General features: G+C 43.9%; 1 protein-coding gene across 1 annotated transcript in view; it reads right to left on the minus strand.

Annotated features, from left to right (window-relative positions):
• The window catches only part of DOCK2 (dedicator of cytokinesis 2), a 412,654-nt gene that overhangs the window by 383,212 nt on the left and 5,646 nt on the right, over nucleotides 1–23,796 (minus strand). Inside the window, exons 3-7 of the mRNA XM_060094549.1 lie at nucleotides 11,977–12,017; nucleotides 10,856–10,911; nucleotides 10,266–10,362; nucleotides 7,583–7,731; nucleotides 1,869–2,004 (exon numbers count right to left, since the gene is read on the minus strand). Of these exons, the coding sequence (XP_059950532.1) occupies nucleotides 1,869–2,004; nucleotides 7,583–7,731; nucleotides 10,266–10,362; nucleotides 10,856–10,911; nucleotides 11,977–12,017 (479 nt within the window). The remainder of the gene's footprint in view (nucleotides 1–1,868; nucleotides 2,005–7,582; nucleotides 7,732–10,265; nucleotides 10,363–10,855; nucleotides 10,912–11,976; nucleotides 12,018–23,796) is intronic.

Raw genomic sequence — 23,796 nt, forward strand, 5'->3', positions numbered from 1 at the left:
TAAAAGTCAAACACAAAAACCATATGGGACTTTCCTGGTGGCGCAGCAGTTAGAATCCGCCTGCCAATGCAGGGGATGCAGGTTCAAGCCCTGGTCCGGGAATAACCCACATGCCACAGAGCAACTAAGCCCATGCGCCACAACTACCAAGCCCACATGCCACAACTACTGAAGCCCATGCACCTAGAGCCCGTGCTCCACAACAAGAGAAGCCACCGCAATGAGAAGCCTGCACACCACATCAAAGAATAGCCCCCACTCGCCGGAAATAGAGAAAGCCCACATGCAGCAATGAAGACCCAACACAGCCAAAAATAAAAAATATATATAAAATAAATAAATAAACTTATAAAAAAAGACATATGATTCCATTTATATTAAATTCTAGAAAAGACAAAATATAGTCACAAAAGGGGTTGCCTGGGGCTTGGGACTGGGGAAGGGGGTTGACTGCAAAGGAACTCAAAGAAACTTTTAGGATCATGGAGCTATTCTATACCTTGATTGCAGTAGAGTCTGCCCAACACTATGTATTAATAAGATCCATTAGACTGTAATTTTATTTTATTTTATTTTATTATTTTTTTTTGCGGTACGTGGGCCTCTCACTGCTGCGGCCTCTCCCGTTATGGAGCACAGGCTCTGGACGCGCAGGCTCAGCGGCCATGGCTCACGGGCCTAGCTGCTCCGTGACAGGTGGGATCTTCCTGGACAGGGGCACAAACCCATGTCCCCTACATTGGCAGGCAGACTCTCAACTACTGCACTACCAGGGAAGCCCTAGACTGTAATTTTAAATGAATTAATTTTATTGTATGAAAATCATATCCCAGTAGAGCTAAAAATAAAGTTGCTTTCAAACAATACACAGTGGATAAAATACTTTTTAAAAATATAAATCAGGGCCTCCCTGGTGGCGCAAGTGGTTGAGAGTCCGCCTGCCGATGCAGGGGATGCGGGTTCGTGCCCCGGTCTGGGAGGATCCCATGTGCCGCGGAGCGGCTGGGCCCGTGAGCCATGGCCGCTGAGCCTGCGCGTCCGGAGCCTGCGCGTCCGGAGCCTGTGCTCCGCAACGGGGGAGGCCACAACAGTGAGAGGCCCGCATACCGCAAAAAAAATAAATAAATAAATAAAAAAATAAAAATATAAATCAGATTATGTTAACCTTGTAAAGATTATGTTTCCTTGGAATCTTTTCTTGGCTTCTTACCACAGTTGGAGTAATATTTTAGCTCTTCCCCATGACCCTTAGGTCCTATGAGAACTGGCTCCTGCGACCTACCTCTGCAAAGCATTGCCTTCACTCTTCCACTGTTCATTATGGCCCATCCATACTGACCTTTCTACTCCTTGAACATTCAGAACTCAGTCCTACCTCAGGGTCTTTGCATTTGCTGATCCCCCTGCATTGAACATCTTGTCCCCAGATCTTCCCAGGCCTGCTGCCTTCACATTATACAAGTGTCATCTCAGATGTCCCTCCTGGGAGAGGCCTTTCCTGATGGTACCTTTCAAAATAGCTCCTGATTCACATAACACTAATTGATTGCCTTTTAGAAACTTATCGCCATCTGGAATTATTTACTTATTTACTTTTTGAACATTTCTTCTTTTTTCCTCTCTGGAATATAAAAGGTCCGTGAGAACAGGAAACTTGCCTGGCATTAAACCACCTGGGGGTTGGTTGTGGAATGAACCAAGATCCAAGTACAAAAACACAATAAAATGCATGAGGTTACTGATCATCTCAGGTCATAGGACAGATGTCCCTTTGAATAATATACAGTCTGGTTAATTAGCTTATTATTTTAAACTTATGATGTGCTAAAGCCTGCTTCGCTTGGCCAAGCCTAGTTCACAAAGCTCACCATCTCTTCCTTGATACGCTCTGTGATTTTATCAGTCGCTTCTTCGTGTGCATGGAACAAGCTGATGACGCTGGTATTATCAGGGTCCAAGATATTTCCATCTTCATCTCTGACAATCAGATCAAGTTCAAGGATTCTGAAAAGCAAAAATGTGAGATGATAAATCAAGGGAGGCTGAAGCCTGTAGAACGTTGGTGAGAAGTTTCTACCAGAAAGCTCACCTGATTTCTGAGGATCATAGGCTCCCATAGCACAGCTCTATACAGACAGCCTTGCACACAGCTGGGAGTCACACTGATATAGCTCAGCCTTTCTGGGAGGTACTGTGGTAGTGTGTATTAAGAAAATTTTAATGTGTATTTCCTGTGATACTGAACTCAGAAAAACAACCACACTTGAACAAGGATGTGTGTTACATCAGCAAAGTGTTGAAAAAAACTAAAATGTCAGTCAAAGGGGGAATGGGTAAATAAACTGTCATCTGTAATGGAATTCTATGTAGTCGGGTTTTAAAACTATGATATAGTTTTGATATGTTTAATGGTATGTATTAGTGAAGAAAAAATCAAGCATGGAAAGATGCATACAGTGTGGTTTTTTTTTTTTTTTTTTTTTGCGATACGCAGGCCTCTCACTGTCGTGGCCTCTCCCATTGTGGAGCACAGCCTCCGGATGCACAGGCTCAGCGGCCATGGTTCACGGGCCCAGCCGCACTGCGGCATGTGGGATCTTCCTGGACCGGGGCACAAACCCGTGTCCCCTGCATTGGCAGGCGGACTCTCAACCACTGCGCCACCCGGGAAGCCCCAATACAGTGTGAAGTAAAAAACAAGCAAACAAAGAAACCAAGGCAGGTATGTTACCTGGGTGCAGGTACAGAGAGAAAGGTATGGACAAAATGCACCAAACTACCAACATGCGTGCCTGTAAGGAGAGGTAGGGCACTGGGACTAGGAGGGGTGGAGGGATCAAGGGAGAATTTTGCCTTATCTCTATTTGTTTAATGTTTATATAACATAACATAATATAGTATGATATATAATACATATGCAGAGAAGGTATTCACGTACCACTTATTCAATGATACCTTGAAAATAGTTGTTGGGGGAGAAATCTCAGATATATCCATTGTTACCCACAGTTTGCTCTTTAGCTCTGTGACTTCCAGGTCACAGGATTTTCCCTGTTTGGTATTGACTTGTTTCAACTGCATCTGCCATTCTGATCGGCATCAATGGCACTAGTAACAGTAAAATACTCACACAGCTTGTGATATGCTGTACCTTAAATTCTTCACACATATTAAGGTATTTAACTCTTGTAACAACGCTGTGAGGGAAGTACTATTAATACCTGCATTTTACAGATGAAGAAAAGACTGAGGATCATTTACTCCAGGTCACATAGCTAGTACAAAGCAATATGGCATCCTAGTCTGCACTCTTAACCTTTATGGTATACTTGCAAGATAGGAGGCTCTTAGACGCAGCACTGGGTTTGTGGACAGGGGTTATGTTTGCACAGGTCCTAACCTGAAGCTGCTTTTGCATCTGATCTTGACATGGAGGACCTCAGCTGTCCATACAAAGAGGGGAGGGGGCGGTGGGCTGATGGAGACTCTGAGAGGAACAACGGTGGTCCTGCTTAGGCACCACTACCACCAAGCACCAGACAGGGTCAGGGCACCAAGGACAGATGAAGGAGGCTACGTTTTCATCTCTTATTTGACAATTGGATTGAGAGGCACATCTCTCATGTCATCCAAATGCAAACAGAAGGGAGTCAAAGTTCACCCATTTGTCCACATTCATTAGGAAATTAACTTCCAACTAGATATGACTCATAATGTTGCACAGCCATGCTGCTGAATGGGCAACGCTAAGGGGGAATAAATGTATTCAACTAATGCTGAGCAGAGGCTCTCATGACCTGGGAAAAGACGAAGCATAGCCAATACGTAATTTAATGCCGAGATCTCTCTAGCTCCTTTCTCTTCGAAATTTATCAAAGTGGATTCGGTTCTAAAATGTACGAATAAAACATTCTCCCAGGTCCAGCTGTCTTGGGATTTGAAGGAATCATTTGAGGAGTCTTCACTGCTTGGATACCAAAGAGCTTGTCCATTACCAGTTTCATCTGAAACTTGGAAGCTTTAGTAGACAAGGGGCAGGATTCATGGGATTCCCATGACCCACGATCAGGAGAGGCTTCTTCCCAAGAGGACAGCAAACCATTCATTTTGGAGAACTGAGCATTTTGACAGTTTCTCCTTAGAAGGTAACCCCACTGCTCTCTCTGTTCAAGAAAGTGATAAAATGAACCCAAGACGAGGGCAGGGGAGGAAGTCCTCACTGTATGCCTTTTTCAAAAAAATAAAAAATTTTAAGGCAAAGAAAATAGAAATGGCTTTTTCTGTGGCTCCCAATAACTCTCTGGACAAATCCGAACTTTTCCACCTGGCACTCAGGCCCTCGAGATTCCAGCCCGTCTACCTTCCTCTCCATATTCATGCTCATCTCTCAGCTCCTCTCAGCTTCTCTCTCTCTCTTCCTCTAAATTTCTTCACCTAATAATTCCTGCCAGTCTTGTGTGATGCAGGGCAGGTGTCACCCCCTGCCCTGTCTCCTCCCACCCTCTTGTTCATGCTTCCTCCTCTCATGAAATGCATGACTTCTTACTCAACTGTCTGTTTACTTCTCTTTCTCTTACTATTCCTCATAGTCCTCAGGAGGCAGTAGAATGCAGTGGTTAAGTGCTTGAACTCTGGAGCCAAGCTACCTGGTTCAAATTCCAGTGCATCTTGGGCAAGATGACCTCATCAGCCTGTGAGCCTCCATTTCCTCATCTAAGAAAAAGGGATGATAATAGTACCTGCCTCACAGAGTTGTCGGGAGACTTAACTGAATTAATGCATGGAAAGTGCTTAAAACTGTACCTGGCAGACAGTAAGCACTCAGAAAGTTATTATTAGTTCTCTTTGCCTGCCTTTTGTTGTTGTTGTTGCATAGAGAGGCTGTATTTTGTAAATGTCTGTGTCCTGAGGGCCTCTCGGGTGCTCGACAAAAGTTTGATGGCTGAAGGAAGGAATGAAATTTCTGGGGGAAGAAATAGGCTGATTCTGACCAGTCCTCCAAGACTCAGAGTCCTGCTTCCCTGACTCTCACAGCCTGAGGTTGATGGTCCTCATGCTGTTCCTGACACTCTGACCTGAAATCTGGCCTTCTGGTTTTCAGGAAGCTGCCTATCCCATATCAGAGCTCTGAGCCCCCAAGACACCAGGCCTATATTAATTTAAGGTGCACAAATCTCTCTCACTTCCAGCTGAAGTCGTCAGGGAAGTGAAGCAAGAAACAAGGGGACCCTTAGCTCAGGGCCTTGGTCTCCGAGGATGTCTCTCACTTCCCCAAAGGCAACTGACTGAAACTGAAAGCACGGTGCTGATCCAGGCAATGCTGTAGAGGGAGACTGATTTAGGGAGGATCCTCTTTCTCCTTTCACCACCATTCACCTACTGCATGCAGATCCTACGCCCAGCACATAGAAATGAATCTGCCTTAGAGGAGCTCCCAACACAGCATGGGAGACAGGCCAGTAAGGAGGTAATTACTGGTCAGGGTGCTAAGGGCCTACAAGAGTGCCTAACCCAGCCAGGGTGGGTGGGGGGGAAATCAGGGAAGGCTTCCTAAGAGTGGTGACCATTTTTTCCATCCTTGGTCCTTATTGTCAGAAGCCCCCATGAGGAAACATATGAAGGTCACAGATGCCATTACTGCAAAGCAGCAAAACGCCCTCAATTCCCACGTCCCAGCTGTGACCATGCTCAGCTAAAGATATCACTGTACCAATGGCAGCAACAGCTGCAGAGCAAACTCTTCCTGTCACTTTGGGATGATGAGCATGATAAGCAGATTTGGACTCGCCTGCCAGCTGCCAGCAGGGGAACCAGCAGAGGGACCGTGCTCCTGGGATGGGAAGCAGCCATAAGTTGGACCCATAAGTTGGACCCATTGGCTTTCCTCTTTGGATCATCTTCCTAGTGTGTGTGACAAAGGCAAGGAAGCCTGGCTGCTAGGAAAATTTCTTTTTTTATTCCCACTTAATAGGCTCTTTCCACTTCCCCCTGAGGCCCTATGTTCCAGGCTTCTGACCCACTTTGCAGTCTTCTGAACATGCTATGTTTTCTCATGCACTCCCAGCCTCCCTTTTTTTAAAAACCTACTTAACACTTCTTTATCTTTCAAATTTTAACTCTGGTCACCTCCTCCAGGAAGCCTTCCTTGACTTCCTTCTCCAAATTGAATTAAGAATGCTCTTGCCTCCTAAGCCATCAAAGTTACCACAATACATATCAATAGTTTACTTGTAGCTCACTCTTAACTGGACTGTGGTCCCTTAGTGTACAGGAACTTTTATTTCTGTGGCCTCAAAAAACCTAGCAGGAAATCAGGCTAATCATAAGTGCTTAATACATGTTTGTTGTTGGGATGAATAAACAAATAAGTAGGATGTTTGGAGAGCATTCACATAATCAGGAGAGGGGAGGGCCTTTACATTTCTCAAATGTTATCCAACTAGTATAACGGTGAGGCCCAGGGGCTCTAGAGCCAGACTGCCTGGTCTAAATTCTGGTTCTGCCATTTACTAGCTATGTGACTTTGGACCTGTTAGTTGACCTCTTTAAGAGCCTCAGCTTCTTCATCTGAAAAAGTGAGGATACTAAAACTGCATGCCTCATAGAGTTGTTATAAGAATTAAATAAGAGGGGCTTCCCTGGTAGTGCAGTGGTTAAGAATCCACCTGCCAATGAGGGGACACGGGTTTGAGTGCTGGTCCGGGAAGATCCCACATGCTGCGGAGCAACTAAGCCCATGCACCACAACTACTGAGCTGGCGCTCTAGAGCCCGTGAATCACAGCTACTGAGACCCGCGCGCCTGAAGCCTGTGCTCCACAACAAGAGAAGCCACCACAATGAGAAGACTGCACACCGCAACAAACCACAACTAGAGAAAGCCGCGCACAGCAACAAAGACCCAACACAACCAAAAAATAAATAAAATTTAAAAATTAAAAAAAAAAGAATGAAATAAGACAATGGATGTGAAACACAAAGCTAAAGACTGGTGCATAATGAGCTTGGATTAGGTGTTAGTGTTAGTTATAATGTTATTATTACTATTATTATTAGTGCATTGTCCTGCCTCAAAATATTGTTTCACACTCTCCTTAACTTCACAGCATTCAAACTAACCAATTTCTCCTTCTTTCCCTTTGAGGAAATGCTTTTGTAACTGTGCATATGAGTTAGCTGATGGCATGTGGCTTAGATTAATGTAGGATAGGGAAGGAACATTAAGTCTCACATTGGGATTTAAGAGAGAGCTTTGTAAATGCAGGAATAAAATGACAACTAAGCCGAAAGTGAACCAGCATGACTGTGCTCCCCAGCCCCTTGGAAGTAGGTTAAATGAGTGTCCTAAATCTCTAGCCCGCTAATAACCACTGGATAAGCAAGCCTCTCTCCGCTTGCAGGTCCCTGGGTCCTACAAGGGTGATAGCAAAGGCACACAAGCCCGGTCGTTGGTAACAGCCTTCTCCCAAATAGAAAGTGGCAAACTCGCGTCTAAAAATGAAACCTAGCTTCTCATAGGGAGAAAGGGAAGAAGTGGGGTGGGTGGGGAAAGAAAACATCTTTTTGGAGGTAAGAGACGTTACTTGTTGCCATAGTCAATTCTGGACGTGACTTTCTGCTTCAGTTCCTTCAGCTCGTCCTTGGGCAAAGTTCCTGAGAGGAGCTGTGACCGCCAGTCCATCAGGTCGTACATCATGGACTGCACCTGGAGGAACCGCTCGTTTCTGCTGGCCTAGGAGCAAAAACAGGAAACAATCGCAGTCACCTGCACCGAAGGTCTTGGCCCTCCATCTGGCAAACTGGGCCAAAGTCAAGCATGCATGTTCAGGGGCCATGGCCCGAGTGCCTCTCTTGGCCCCTACTCAGCTGTGAAGGGATTGGGTGGTGGTCTGAGTCATTGACATGTTTCCTCCCCCAGGGCCACAGGGGTTTCTCAAAAGCAAAAGTAATAATCCCAATCACTTCCTGGTTTAAAAAAAGAGGGGTTATTTCTGACTCTTATCCAAAAGGTTACATGTTGAATAGGAACGCCATGAACATCTGCTGCAATGCAGGTCTCAGAGGCCAGGCCCTTTAAGGCTGCGAACCAGGGCCACTGCTCTGGTGCAAAAGGCCTGTTTCTAGGGCAGTTTCCCGCAAGTGTAACATGCGTACAACCCAAGGGACATGAGGTGGGTTTTGGTGGTACAAAGACACATATTAGGGACCCATATGGTGATTCTCCTCTAGTTTCTTCCCATCCTTCTGTTTAAGGGCAAGAGAAAGTTGCAGTTTCATGGCAATATGACTTTAACCCCTCTCCCATTTGTTAATTTCTTTTTTTTTTTTAACAAAAAGAGAGAGAAGTTCTTTGGCTCTGAGCTTTTGACAGGTACTACTTGATGACACTGTTTTGTTTTCATATATTTATTTGAATAATGTTCTAATTGTGCCAAGTGCTTTTGGCTGTGCATCTGGGAAGCACGTGTGAAGTGATAAAAGTATATATACCTATTGGGTCTTTCTCCTCAGTTTCAGGCACAGAGCTCCTAAAATGCTTGGAATTTCCTAAGTGACAGATGTGTCTTTTCTTATTCACAATGAGCGCGTACTGACCAGACCTGAGTCTGTGCTAATGAGATGAGTCCTAGAGAGCTTCAAGGATGGGGGCTGGCTGTCAGAGGGACCAACCATGTGGTTAGAGGGTTGGAACTTTCAGCTCCAACCCCCAACCTCCAGGGAGGTTAGAAGGGCTGGAACTTGATTCAGTCATTCAATCATGCCTATGTAATGAAATGTGTATAAAAACTCTTAAACAACGAGGTTCAAGTAGCTTCCCAGAAGGTAAACATATTGATGTGCTGGGAGGGTGGCACGTCTTCCCTGGGGAAGGCATGGAAACTCTGTGCCCATCGCTACCCCAGTACCTTCCTCTGTGTCTCTCTGCCACTGGCTGTTCCTGAGTTGTATCCTTTATAATAAAACTGTAAGAGTAGTACTTTCCTGAGTTTTGTGAGTTGTTCTAAGGACACACGGAACCTGAGGTGAGGTTGGAGGGGTGTTGTGGGAGTCCCCGAATTTGTACCAAGTTGGACAGGTGTGGGGAGCCTGGGACCTGGGCCTTGCAACTGGCATCTGAAGAGAGGGTAGTCGTGTAGAACTAAGCCCTTAAACTCTGGGGAGTCAGTGTTAGAACTGAATTGAATTGAATTATAGGGCATCCAGTTGGTGTTGGAGAGTTGGAGAACTGTTGGAATGACACAGCATGTTGTAAAGTTCCTTACGTAAGTCATTTAAGTTTACTGAAAAGGGAGACAACTTAGGTTTTAAGTAAATACTTCATGGGTGGTTTGCAGATATGGTAAGAATCATGAAACTGGAGGTTTAAGGATCACTTTACTAGGGTAGAGGGCATGATGGACTTGCAATTCAAACATTTCTTAAGGAAAATGCCAAGCTTCCACAGTGCCTGTGTATGTGATGTGTAAAAGGAGTGGTAGAAATAAATAATAAATCACTTTAGCCTCAAGTCTGCTGTTTGCCCCCTAAACTGTCCTAACAACCTTTGGGAAACTTATAGAATGGTAACTGAATATGCCCATTACCATATATTATGAAATATCCACATGGGAGTCAACATTTATGACCATAAAATGTGACTCTCCAAACAGAACGTGTGCAACAGCAGGTGTACATGATGCTGTAACAAATATGCAGTAAGCCTTGGTTGACATTTTCACTCTCAGTTTAATGGTTTTCTTAGCTGCTCACTTTCATTAGGAGTTTTAGAAACATCAAAGGAGGATTTTAAATTAGATTTACTTCAATGCAGGGAAACCTCGTATAAAACACGCTCTTTGTTTTTCCAGGGTCAAAGCTCCCTCATAGATCTGAGGACAATAGTCATTAGTTAATTAATATATGAGAACAGTATTTCTCAATGTGTTATCGACAGACCGCCAAATCAAAATCTCTAAGTTTATTAAAATGCAGAGCCCCATTGAAGGAAGCTGTATTTTTAATAGCTCTCAAGGTGATTCTTAAGCATACTCAAGTTTGATGACTTTTTCAGTAGTTTAAAAAAAACGGAAGGATCACACCAGATGCCCTAATCACTATGGCTCTGTCACTAGCTCGCTGTATGGCTTTGAGAAAGTCACCTAACTTCTCTGGGCCTTGACAGCCTCATACTGTTTGCTATACTATGTCAAGGCTAAATTCCATATTTGAACCAAGCCAAAAACTGCAAGAAGCTTCCATCCCAGGGAGCAGGGTTTTGAGTCTTACCACGTAGAGCTGTTTCCAGATGCTGCCCCATTCCCAAAGTGTCGTTGTCACTTCTTGTGCCAGAGGAATTTCTGCAGGAATAATGTTCTCGATATTTCTATTTAAGGTGGGGGAGAAAATGGTGTGAAATTGAGACCCAAGTGCTAACAAGATAAGATGTTGGCAAATGTGCATTAAGCTGCAGCTGCTGAGAGGGGCCTTCCAGGCAGGAGACTAAACCGTCTCTAATATCTACACCAATTACATTATGCAGATGCAAGGGACTTCCTTTTTAATGTCCTCCTTCATTGGGTGGGCCCTCCAAGCTCATTATTCAGGAGTAATCTACTTTAATTCAGTTCAAAGGCAGCTGCCAGTGAAAAGTTTGATTCTCCAAATTTACTAATACCCCCTCAGAATCAGATCTGAACACGAATCAATTTGCATTGGATCTCCCATCCAGTGAGGGAAAGGAGATAAATAAACACAGCACAAAGAAGACGGATCGGCTGAGCATCCCTCACATCTGCCAAGTCAGGTTTTCAAAGTAGACAGGACAGTGACATCCACGAGCCACTGGAGGGTCAAGTGTGGGCAAGGATGGCAAATACCTTTTTTTCTCCACTGTCACTTCTTTGATGTGGATAAAGGATTTAGGAAAAATGCCCTGTTGGGGATAAGATAAGACAAGGTGAGTTAGCATGACTTGTCCCTACAGAAAAAAACTGACCCCGGGTCTTCATGATTTTTCCAAAAGCTGCTAGCTGGTAAAAACCTCAAACTTTACAGGAATAATCCCAGTCCAAGAGAACAAGTGGTAGGTGCCAAATCTACTCTTTTAGGTCTGGTTCCTCTCCAGTTCTTCATCAGTTGTTCAGGATCCCACAGTAGCCCTAGATTCCAAAGGATGCTCCAACCCCATTGCGGACACTCACCCTATCAGATGGGCAAGGCTGGAGTGCGTGAAAGGCTCACTCTAAGGGAGAATAGTGTTCTGCCGCTCCCCTCTCCTGCCCGGGACAGCAGCCACCCTTCCCAGTCAGGAAAGGTCAGGTCCTGAGGCAAGTTGCATATGGGTTGCTTTGATTTGAGATCTCTTTCTCTCTGGATTTATATTATTGTTCATGATGGAGGAAGGAAAAAGCATTTATTATTTCCTTGCTCTATAAGCTTAGTTCTGTTAAGAGAAGTTGATCAATTACTTGGAAATTCCTTCATAAATTCAGCCAGCGTGTACACTGGGGACATCCGGTCACTGCGCTAGACACTGTGAGATGTAGAGAGATGAGCAAAGCAGGCGCTTGTTCCCATGGACATGGCGGTGTGCTGTGGGGCTGGGGCAGGGGAACTCCCTGAGGGCGGAGACTGGACCTGTCCCTTCTGAGTCATGTTGCACACATAGGTGAGGAAATGATGAATGCCCCCAAGCAATGCTAAAGAAAGGCAGTAGGAGATAAATTTCAAATAAAAAATGCACGATTCCACGGGACTCGAAAAATCATATGTGACTGACATATTAGGAAAAGTTTCAGGGAGAAGAGAGCTCTGGAGGTTGACCTCAAAGAATGAGTGAAAGGGGAAGGCACTGAGGCACAGCGAGGAAATCACAGGACACGAGGGAGGAATGGAATCAGTCTGCAGAGGAGCAACAGTGGGAGATGAGTGCCCAGGGGCTGGCAGGGTCAGGTACAGACATCCAATATTGTCCCAAATAAAAACAAATTGACCTCACCTGCAACATTTTGTGCTTTACAAGGTATCCCCGATACCAGTCTGCAAAGAGAAAACAAAGAAACAGGTTTTTCATCTATTCGTACAAGTTCCTTGCTGGGTTTTGTTGTTGCTGTTTGTTTTTCACTGGCAAAGAAACTGCTGAGAAGTACTTTAGACCTTAGGTACAGATCAAAGCCCTAGGATTCAACAGTCTCTTGAATTAGTTGCCAACATCTCCAAAAAGCATCCACAAATACAGGGATTTCACATAAAAATGCAAATTTCATCCTTCTTTTGAAAAAACAGGAGGCCCAGAGATGGTGGCCAGTGCTCCCGCATGGTTGCAGTTGGCTAGTGGTGAGAAGCAGCTGGTCCCATCAGACAAAGCAGGCGCCTCCAACTCACCAGCCTCTACCCAGTCCCTCACTTATTTCCATTAACTGCCTGGATCCTTCCCGTGTTCATATGCATGTTTTCAACCTCTGCCTTAGGGACACAGAAAGGCTGAGAATGTCTTGAGGGAGTTTGGCAAACATCCTAAAATAATGGCCGCAGTTCTAACAGCAGCAAATTGTGTCTAAAATGTGATTTGCAGAAGTTAGTCATTACAAAACACACAAGTTCGGGGATGGGTAAAAGGACAGGAATTTTAAGAGATTCTTCCCTTTGCAGGGATATCAAAAATGACTCAATTAACAGAAATCCAAATTATACACAGTCCTCAGACAAAATGAGCCTCAGTATAGCAAGTATTGATGACTATAATGAGCCTACTGGCCTTTGAAATGATTCAAGTACAGCCAAGTAGTGGCATTCGTCATCTTTGTAAATAAAGAGCGTCTGTCAGGAGCCTCATTAGCAAACCCTCATTACTGGGCTGACAGATTGTTGTCGAAATATGTTCTCAACAGACATACATGCAAGCTCCAAAACAAACAACTTAAAATGCAAAGTCACCCCTCGAGTCATGAGCCAGTTTGAGGGTCAGGTCATAAAGAAAGTCCTAAAGAAACAGGTGCCCAAAGTGGTTCCTATTTTGAAAGACAGAAAGGTAGAGGAAGGAGAGAAGGAGAAAAGGAAGGAGAGAGAAAGGAAGGAATGGAGGCTGGAGAGAAAGAAGCTCAGGTTTGGAATAAAAAACCGTTCTAAGCACTCTTCATATATGAAGCCTTTTAATCTTCATAACAACCACATGAGGTGGGAAATTCAATTATCCCATTTTACAGAAGAGTGGCCCACCTGAGGCACAGAGAAGTAGAGTAACTCGACCACAGTTACACAGCTAGTAAGTGACAGTGCCAGGATCTGAACGTAAACAGCCGTCATACTGTGCTTCCTGTCTAATGGAAGAAGGAGCATAGTATTTGCCTAATATTTCCATCCTCCCAACATCTGAATCCCCAAAACTACAACCCCACTAAGTACTTCCAGTGGTGGAAAACTTTCTACTTCATGAAGAATCACATTCTATTTTCACACTCCTCTAATAATTTTCCCTATAACTGTCGGTAATAATTAACTGTGAACAATAATGCTTATATTATATTAACAATAGCGCTTGCTGTGTGCCAGGAACTCTGGTAAAGTTTTTTGTTTTGTTTTTTTCAAGTTATAAATTAATCTTCACAATGATTCTATAAAGTAGGTACTATTATTGCCTCAATTCTGCAAATGAAAATAGAGAGGCACAGAGAGATTAAGCAACTTGCTCATGGTCACACAGCTAGTGAGTAATGCAGTTAAGACCTAAACCCAAGCATCTGACTCTGGAGGTGACACTCTAGTACTGCACTAGAACAACCCCCTTTATTTGCAGTTCTTTCCCATTCAACAAACAAGATATAAGAGCATCTCGGTAACATTACTAGCTACCATTAATTGATCGCTTAATGCACACAAAGCTGTATGCTAAGTGTTGTACACGTATTCTCTCATTCAGTGCTCATATCCATACTGTGAGCTAAGTAATATTCCCATTCTGTAGATGAAGAAATTGAGATTCAAGTCAGTTGAGGTACTGGGCCAAATCACATGCCAGGGTTCAAGGGCAAGTCTGTGTGGCTTCAAAGCCAGCCCTCAAAGCTGTTCCACCACATCGTCCCCCATGCGATGAGCACAAATACAGATAACGTTCTCTGAAAGCACAGATACAGTTAAGGGTTTCTTGGTTGCAGTGACCTGAATCCACCTTATTGGCCAAGGCCACCAAAATCCACCAGATAGTAGGAAAACAACCAAGGGACCACTAGTCTGCCCACATCTGGCTCTCCACGACAGGGGCTCCATCAGGGACCCTTGACTTCCAGTGACATTGCCCTCTCTCACCCTTGAGAATCAGTGACTTGCCACCCCTTGTCGGTATCCTGATTCGCAAAACTTCAACTCACTCCTGAGCAAGAAATCGATTGACACTTACCGCCAGCATATACATTCTGGCTCCCAGATTTAAGTTCAACAAACACTGACTGTGCACCTACTGTGTACATGACATTGGGCTAGGTGCCTTCAGAAATAAATCCCCAGTGATCCTTGATGAGACAGGCTTACCACCATCTCCACTTGCTGGATGATGATAAAGCATCCACTGCATCAGAGCTGTCCTTAGGACTTTTTCTGATATCCCCAACCCTGCTGAATCACTGACCTCTATGACCCCTGATGTCCACTCCCTAGTCTGGTCACTGGTCAGTTATATCTGGCTGTACTCCAAGACCTGACTGGGCAGATAATAATAGTTGGCACACATTGCAAAATCCATGACAAGAGATGCCATGATCAAAACCAGACTCAGGGTAACACAGCATTTACCACACCCCAGGACTTGTCCCCTGGCTTAATGCCCTTTCAGTTAAGTAACAGAAAGCGCTTTTTTTGTCTAACCCTATCCATGAAAACTTTATAAATAGAAAACTCACAAAGTGTATCCTGGGGAATATGAGGAAAGGAAATTTTTTTTACCATTCTTATGGAAAATGATAAACTCCAACTGTCCTCCTCTCCCACATTCCAAATATCAAAATGAAATGTACCTAAATTCTCTAATCACCCAGGAGTTGCATGGGGAGAGGAAAAAGGAGGAGAGATTAAAAGCATCCCAGAATATCAAAAAAGAATCCACATCCTAGAAATCCAGTCCTCTCTCTGCCCTCTCCGGGCACTGTGATCTTTGGTCATGTCACTTAAGCCTCAGTGTTTTCACCTGTCAAATGAGGACAATAACAGCTACCATACACGGTTGTTGCACAAACTATTGTTTAAACAGAATTATGAAGGTGAACACGTCTGGTAAAGGTACAAAACCTTAGACCGGAAGAAGACATACCAATTTCAGGAAGAGTGTTACCTGAAGAATGGACAAAAAGACAAGAATGGAATGGGAGAGGGGTAAACAGGTTGCACCTAAAATGTTTATTTCTTTAAAAATAATATGTATGGGCCTCCCTGGTGGCGCAAGTGGTTGAGAGTCCGCCTGCCGATGCAGGGGATACGGGTTCGTGCCCCGGTCTGGGAGGATCCCATATGCCGCGGAGCGGCTGGGCCCGTGAGCCATGGCCGCTGAGCCTGCGCGTCCGGAGCCTGTGCTCCGCAACGGGGGAGGCCACAACAGTGAGAGGCCCGCATACCGCAAAAAAAATAAATAAAAAAAATAAAAATAAAAAAAAATAAAAATAATATGTATGAACTAAACAAGGAAAAATGTTAATATCTGTTTATTTGAGTGGTGTGTGCCTGGGTGTATTTCACTTTCCTATTTGATTGAAATATCTAATAACATCAAGAAGAATGTAACAGAAGCCAATATCAATCAGTGGTTAAGGGTATGAGCTCCGGAATCAAAACCTGGATTTGAATGAAGATCTGCAACTTCTGCGTGATCTTAGACAAGTTAGTGCATTTCTCTAAGCCTTAGTTTCCCTATTTGTAAAATGTGAACAATAATAGTGCCCGTCTCATAGGCTTAAAATAGACAAGGAATTCAGAGTTTGTACAGTGCCTGGCATACGGTTAAGTGTTAAAAAATTAATAAATACTATTATGTCACTTAAAAATCCATAATCATCATCATCATCATTAACCAGAGAAACTTAGGCATATTTTCTTTTTTTTTTTTTTTTTTTTTTTGCGGTATGCGGGCCTCTCACTGCTGTGGCCTCTCCCGTTGCGGAGCACAGGCTCCGGACGCGCAGGCTCAGCGGCCATGGCTCACAGGCCCAGCTGCTCCACGGCATGTGGGATCTTCCCAGACCGGGGCACGAACCCATGTCCCCTGCATCGGCAGGCGGACTCTCAACCACTGCGCCACCAGGGAAGCCCGGCATATTTTCTATTTTATTTCCAGAACCTACATATTTTGAATTTTTTTTTTTTTTTTTGTGGTATGCGGGCCTCTCACTGTTGTGGCCTCTCCCGTTGCGGAGCACAGGCTCCAGATGCACGGGCTCAGCGGCCATGGCTCACGGGCCCAGCTGCTCCGCGGCATGTGGGATCCTCCCGGACCGGGGCATGAACCCGTGTCCCCTGCATCGGCAGGTGGACTCTCAACCACTGCGCCATCAGGGAAGCCCTGTTTTTTGGTTTTTTTGTGGGATTTTTTGGTGAAGTCATTTCAACATATTCCCATAACAACAAAGTAAATAAAACATTCTTCAAATTCAACATAATGGAAGTTTACTGACGTTTTAGCCTCACCCACAAGCAAAAGGGAAGAAAACTTCACTTACCAATTCCCTACAATGAAACAGCCTTACTTAAGAAAATGGAGTCCCTTTCATACCAACCTGTTTCTAGAGCAGATTTAAATAAAGGACCATCTCCCTGCAAAGTGGCACTTTAAAAAAAATACCCTCTTAAATGCGCATAATGCCCCCCCCAACCCCGCCGTGCCCTAAAAGCAAAGGACTCAGATGGGTCAAGATCACTTTCGGTGGAGTTGTCAGGAGAAAAGAGGCGGCATGGCTCTGGGTGTACCCCACTCAGCAAGTGGGAGATTCGGAACTCTTCATGCAGAGCTCTTTGCAGCTGAACCAAGGTTGAGGTGATTCACAACACATGCCAGCTTAGAAGGAATTCCAGATATTTTTAAGTGAGAAGAACAAGTCTCAGAATGGTATGTAAAGTATAGTCCCATTTTTTAGAAAACAATGACAATAAAAGCTATGCCTTTCCTTAAGGAGGTTAAGCTATGTCAACTTCCTCCCTCATCCCCTCCCCTTGGTTCCATTTTACTGGTAAATGAAATTCAAAAGCACCTTGGAAACCACTGTCTAGAAATCCCATTCCCTTCGCCACTAAGAGTGGGCCCTCATGACCCGGGCAAGTATGTGTATCAGTAGATGGAATGGAACCTTCCCTGTTGTTCTGGAAAGGAAGAGTCAGGTAGCAAATAACTGAGAGTGGAGCAGACATTCCCTCTGAAGGGCTCATAAGGAAGAGTCTAAGTAACCTGGGATACCCCCAAGGAACATCCCCTCACCACTGTCTTAAGTAATCAGGAGATGGGAGTTGGTCTTCGGAGGTAGCTGTTGTTGCCTTAGGAGTGCATGGTAGAGCTCTCTTACCCCCAGACCAAATCCAAGTGTGGTCTTTGGTGGGGTTCACGCCGATGAGTACTTTCCAGAACTTCTGCTGCCAGTGCCCTTGTCCTCACAGTGAGCCACAGCCACCCTCCGCCTCTGCAGGAGTCCCTCCAATACTAGCAGACTTCGGGTAAGATGGCGGAAGAGTAAGACGCGGAGATCACCGTCCTCCCCACGGATACACCAGAAATACAGCTACACGTGGAACAACTCCTACAGAACACCTACTGAACGCTGACAGAAGACCTCAGACCTCCCAAAAGGCAAGAAACTCCCCACATACCTGGGTAGGGCAAAGCGGAGAGATTCCCGCGCAGAGGATCGGTGCCGAGCGGTGCTCACCAGCCCGAGAGGCTTGTCTGCTCGCCCCGGCGGCGCTGGAAGCTGAGGCTCGGGCTTCGGTCGGAGCGCGGGGAGAGGACTGGGGCTGGCGGCGAGAACTCAGCCGGAAGGGGGCTAATGTGCCACAGCTAGCCGGCAGGGAGTCCGGGGGGACTCTGGAGCTGCCGAAGAGGCAAGAGACTATTTCTTCCCTCTTGGTTTCCTGGTGCGCGAGGAGAGGGGATTAAGAGCGCTGCTTGAAGGGGCTCCACAGACGGGCGCGAGTCACGACTGAAAGCGCGGAGCCCAGTGACGGGCGTGGGACGCTGGGGCTGCTGCTGCCACCGCCAAGAAGCCTGTGTGCGAGCGCAGGTCACTGTCCACACCGCCCTTCCGGGAGCCTGTGCAGCCCGCCACTGCCGGGGTCCCGGGATCCAGGGGCGGCTTCCCTGGGAGAACGCACGGCGCGCCTCGGGCTGGTGCAACGTCACGCCGACCTCTGCCGCTGCAGGCTCGCCCCGCACTCCGTGCCCCTCCCTCCCGCCCGGCCTGAGTGAGCCAGAGTCCCCGAAGAGGCTGCTCCTTTAACCCTGTCCTGTCTGAGCGAAGAACAGACGCCCTCCGGCGACCTACACGCAGAGGCGGGGCCAAATCCAAAGCTGAGACCCAGGAGCTGTGAGAACAAAGAAGAGAAAGGGAAACCTCTCCCAGCAGCCTCAGAAGCAGCGGATTAAAGCTCCACAATCAACTTGATGTACCCTGCATCTCTGGAATACATGAATGGACAACAAATCATCCCAAATTGAGGAGCCAGGAGTCAGTGCTGTGCCTCTGAGGTGGGAGAGCCAACTTCAGGACACTGGTCCACAAGAGACCTCCCAGCTCCACATAATATCAAACGGCGAAAATCTTCCAGAGATCTCCATCTCAACACCAGCACCCAGCTTCACTCAACGACCAGCAAGCTACAGTGCCGGACACCCTATGCCAAACAACTAGCAAGACAGGAACACAACGCCACCCATTAGCAGAGAGGCTGCCTAAAATCATAAAAAGTCCGCAGACACCCCAAAACACACCACCAGACGTGGACCTGCCCACCAGAAAGACAAGATCCAGCCTCACCCACCAGAACACAGGCACTAGTCCCCTCCACCAGGAAGCCTACACAACCCACTAAACCAACCTTAGCCACTGGGGACAGACACCAAAAACAACGGGAACTACGAACCTGCAGCCTGCAAAAAGGAGACCCCAAACACAGTAACATAAGCAAAATGAGAAGACAGAAAAACACAGCAGGAGAAGGAGCAAGATAAAAACCCACCAGACCTAACAAATGAAGAGGTAATAGGCAGTCTACCTGAAAAAGAATTCAGAATAATGATGGTAAAGATGATCCAAGATTCTATTTCCCAGATCCAAAATCTTGGAAATAGAATAGACAAAATGCAAGAAACAGTTAACAAGGACCTAGAAGAACTAAAGATGAATCAAGCATCGATTAAAAACACAATAAATGAAATAAAAAATACTCTAGATGGGATCAATAGCAGAATAACTGAGGCAGAAGAACGGATAAGTGAGGTGGAAGATAAAATAGTGGAAATAACTGCTGCAGAGCAAAATAAAGAAAAAAGAATGAAAAGAACAGAGGACAGTCTCAGAGACCTCTGGGACAACATTAAACGCACCAACATTCGAATTATAGGGGTTCCAGAAGAAGAAGAGAAAAAGAAAGGGACTGAGAAAATATTTGAAGAGATTATAGTTGAAAACTTCCCTAATATGGGAAAGGAAATAGTTAATCAAGTCCAGGAGGCACAGAGAGTCCCATACAGAATAAATCCAAGGAGAAATACGCCAAGACACATATTAATCAAACAGTCAAAAATTAAACACAAAGAAATCATATTAAAAGCAGCAAGGCAAAAACAACAAATAACACAAAGGGAATCCCCATCAGGATAACAGCTGATCTCTCAGCAGAAACTCTACAAGCCAGAAGGGAGTGGCAGGACATAATTAAAGTGATGAAGGAGAAAAACCTGCAACCAAGATTACTCTACCCAGCAAGGATCTAATTCAGATTTGATGGAGAAATTAAAACGTTTACAGACAAGCAAAAGCTGAGAGAGTTCAGCACCACCAAACCAGCTTTACAACAAATGCTAAAGGAACTTCTCTAGGCAAGAAACACAACAGAAGGAAAAGACCTACAATAATGAACCCAAAACAATTAAGGAAATGGGAATAGGAACATACATATCAATAATTACCTTAAATGTCAATGGACTAAATGCTCCCACCAAAAGACACAGATTGGCTGAATGGATACAAAAACAAGACCCATATATATGCTGTCTACAAGAGACCCACTTCAGACCTAGAGACACATACAGACTGAAAGTAGGGATGGAAAAAGATATTCCATGCAAATGGAAACCAAAAGAAAGCTGGAGTAGCAATTCTCATATCAGACAAAATAGACTTTAAAATAAAGACTACTAGAAGAGACAAAGAAGGACACTACATAATGATCAAGGGATCGATCCAAGAAGAAGATATAACAATTGTAAATATTTATGCACCAAACATAGGAGCACCTCAATACATAAGGCAAATACTAACAGCCATAAAAGGAGAAATCGACAGTAACACAATCATAGTAGGGGACTTTAACACCCCACTTTCACCAATGGACAGGTCATCCAAAATGAAAATAAATAAGGAAACACAAGCTTTAAATGATACATTAAACAAGATGGACTTAATTGATATTTATAGGACATTCCATCCAAAAACAACAGAATACACATTTTTCTCAAGTGCTCATGGAACATTCTCCAGGATAGATCATATCTTGGGTCACAAATCAAGCCTTGGTAAATTTAAGAAAATTGAAATTGTATCAAGTATCTTTTCCGACCACAATGCTATGAGACTAGATATCAATTACAGGAAAAGAGCTGTAAAAAATACAAACACATGGAGGCTAAACAATACACTACTTAATAACAAAGTGATCACTGAAGAAATCAAAGGGGAAATTAAAAAATACCTAGAAACAAATGACAATGGAGACACGACGACCCAAAACCTATGGGATGCAGCAAAAGCAGTTCTAAGGGGGAAGTTTATAGCAATACAATCCCACCTTAAGAAACAGGAAACATCTCGAATAAAAAACCTAACCTTGCACCTAAAGCAATTAGAGGAAGAAGAACAAAAACATCCCAAAGTTAGCAGAAGGAAAGAAATCATAAAAATCAGATCAGAAATAAATGAAAAAGAAATGAAGGAAACGATAGCAAAGATCAATAAAACTAAAAGCTGGTTCTTTGAGAAGATAAACAAAATTGATAAACCATTAGCCAGACTCATCAAGAAAAAAAGGGAGAAGACTCAAATCAATAGAATTAGAAATGAAAAAGGAGAAGTAACAACTGACACTGCAGAAATACAAAAGATCATGAGAGATTACTACAAGCAACTCTATGCCAATAAAATGGACAACCTGGAAGAAATGGACAAATTCTTAGAAATGCACAACCTGCCAAGACTGAATCAGGAAGAAATAGAAAATATGAACAGACCAATCACAAGCACTGAAATTGAAACTGTGATAAAAAATCTTCCAACAAACAAAAGCCCAGGACCAGATGGCTTCACAGGTGAATTCTATCAAGCATTTAGAGAAGAGCTAACACCTATCCTTCTGAAACTCTTCCAAAATATAGCAGAGGGAGGAACACTCCCAAACTCATTCTACGAGGCCACCATCACCTTGATACCAAAACCAGACAAGGATGTCACAAAGAAAGAAAACTACAGGCCAATATCACTGATGAACATAGATGCAAAAATCCTCAACAAAATACTAGCAAACAGAATCCAACAGCACATTAAAAGGATCATACACCATGATCAAGTGGGGTTTATTCCAGGAATGCAAGGATTCTTCAATATACGCAAATCAATCAATGTGATACACCATATTAACAAATTGAAGGAGAAAAACCATATGATCATCTCAATAGATGCAGAGAAAGCTTTCGACAAAATTCAACACCCATTTATGATAAAAACCCTGCAGAAAGTAGGCATAGAGGGAACTTTCCTCAACATAATAAAGGCCATATATGACAAACCCACAGCCAGCATCGTCCTCAATGGTGAAAAACTGAAACCATTTCCACTAAGATCAGGAACAAGACAAGGCTGCCCACTCTCACCACTCTTATTCAACCTAGTTTTGGAAGTTTTAGCCACAGCAATCAGAGAAGAAAAGGAAATAAAAGGAATCCAAATCGGAAAAGAAGAAGTAAAGATGTCACTGTTTGCAGATGACATGATACTATACATAGAGAATCCTACAGATGCTACCAGAAAACTAATAGAGCTAATCAATGAATTTGGTAAAGTAGCAGGATACAAAATTAATGCACAGAAATCTCTGGCATTCCTATATACTAATGATGAAAAATCTGAAAGTGAAATCAAGGAAACACTCCCTTTTACCATTGCAACAAAAAGAATGAAATATCTAGGAATAAACCTACCTAAGGAGACAAAAGACCTGTATGCAGAAAATTATAAGACACTGATGAAAGAAATTAAAGATGATACAAATAGATGGAGAGATGTACCATGTTCTTGGATTGGAAGAATCAACATTGTGAAAATGACTCTACTACCCAAAGCAATCTACAGATTCAATGCAATCCCTATCAAACTACCACTGGCATTTTTCACAGAACTAGAGCAAAAAATTTCACAATTTGTATGGAAACACAAAAGAACCCGAATAGCCAAAGCAATCTTGAGAACAAAAAATGGAGCTGGAGGAATCAGGCTCCCTGACTTCAGACTCTACTACAAAGCTACAGTAATCAAGACAGTATGGTACTGGCACAAAAACAGAAAGATAGATCAATGGAACAGGATAGAAAGCCCAGAGATAAACCCACGGACATATGGTCACCTTATCTTTGATAAAGGAGGCAGGAATGTACAGTGGAGAAAGGACAGTCTCTTCAATAAGTGGTGCTGGGAAAACTGGATAGGGACATGTAAAAGTATGAGATTAGATCACTCCCTAACACCATACACAAAAATAAGCTCAAAATGGATTAAAGACCTAAATGTAAGGCCAGACACTATCAAACTCTTAGAGGAAAACATAGGCAGAACACTCTATGACATAAATCACAGCAAGATCCTTTTTGACCCACCTCCTAGAGAAATGGAAATAAAGACAAAAATAAACACATGGGACCTAATGAAACTTCAAAGCTTTTGCACAGCAAAGGAAACCATAAACAAGACCAAAAGAGAACCCTCAGAATGGGAGAAAATATTTGTAAATGAAGCAACTGACAAAGGATTAATCTCCAAAATTTATAAGCAGCTCATGCAGCTCAATAGCAAAAAAACAAACAACCCAATCCAAAAATGGGCAGAAGACCTAAATAGACATTTCTCCACAGAAGATATACAGACTGCCAACAAACACATGAAAGGATGCTCAACATCTTTGCTCATTAGAGAAATGCAAATCAAAACTACAGTGAGATATCATCTCACACCAGTCAGAATGGCCATCATCAAAAAATCTAGAAACAATAAATGCTGGAGAGGGTGTGGAAAAAAAGGAACACTCTTGCACTGCTGGTGGGAATGTGAATTGGTACAGCCACTATGGAGAACGGTATGGAGGTTCCTTAAAAAACTACAAATAGAACTACCATATGACCCAGCAATCCCACTACTGGGCATATACCCTGAGAAAACCATAATTCAAAAAGAGACATGTACCAAAATGTTCATAGCAGCCCTATTTACAATAGCCCAGAGATGGAAACAACCTAAGTGTCCATCATCAGATGAATGGGTAAAAAAGATGTGGCACATATATACAATGGAATATTACTCAGCCATAA

Source organism: Mesoplodon densirostris, chromosome 3 (assembly GCF_025265405.1).
Source record: "Mesoplodon densirostris isolate mMesDen1 chromosome 3, mMesDen1 primary haplotype, whole genome shotgun sequence".
Taxonomy (NCBI): domain Eukaryota; kingdom Metazoa; phylum Chordata; class Mammalia; order Artiodactyla; family Ziphiidae; genus Mesoplodon; species Mesoplodon densirostris.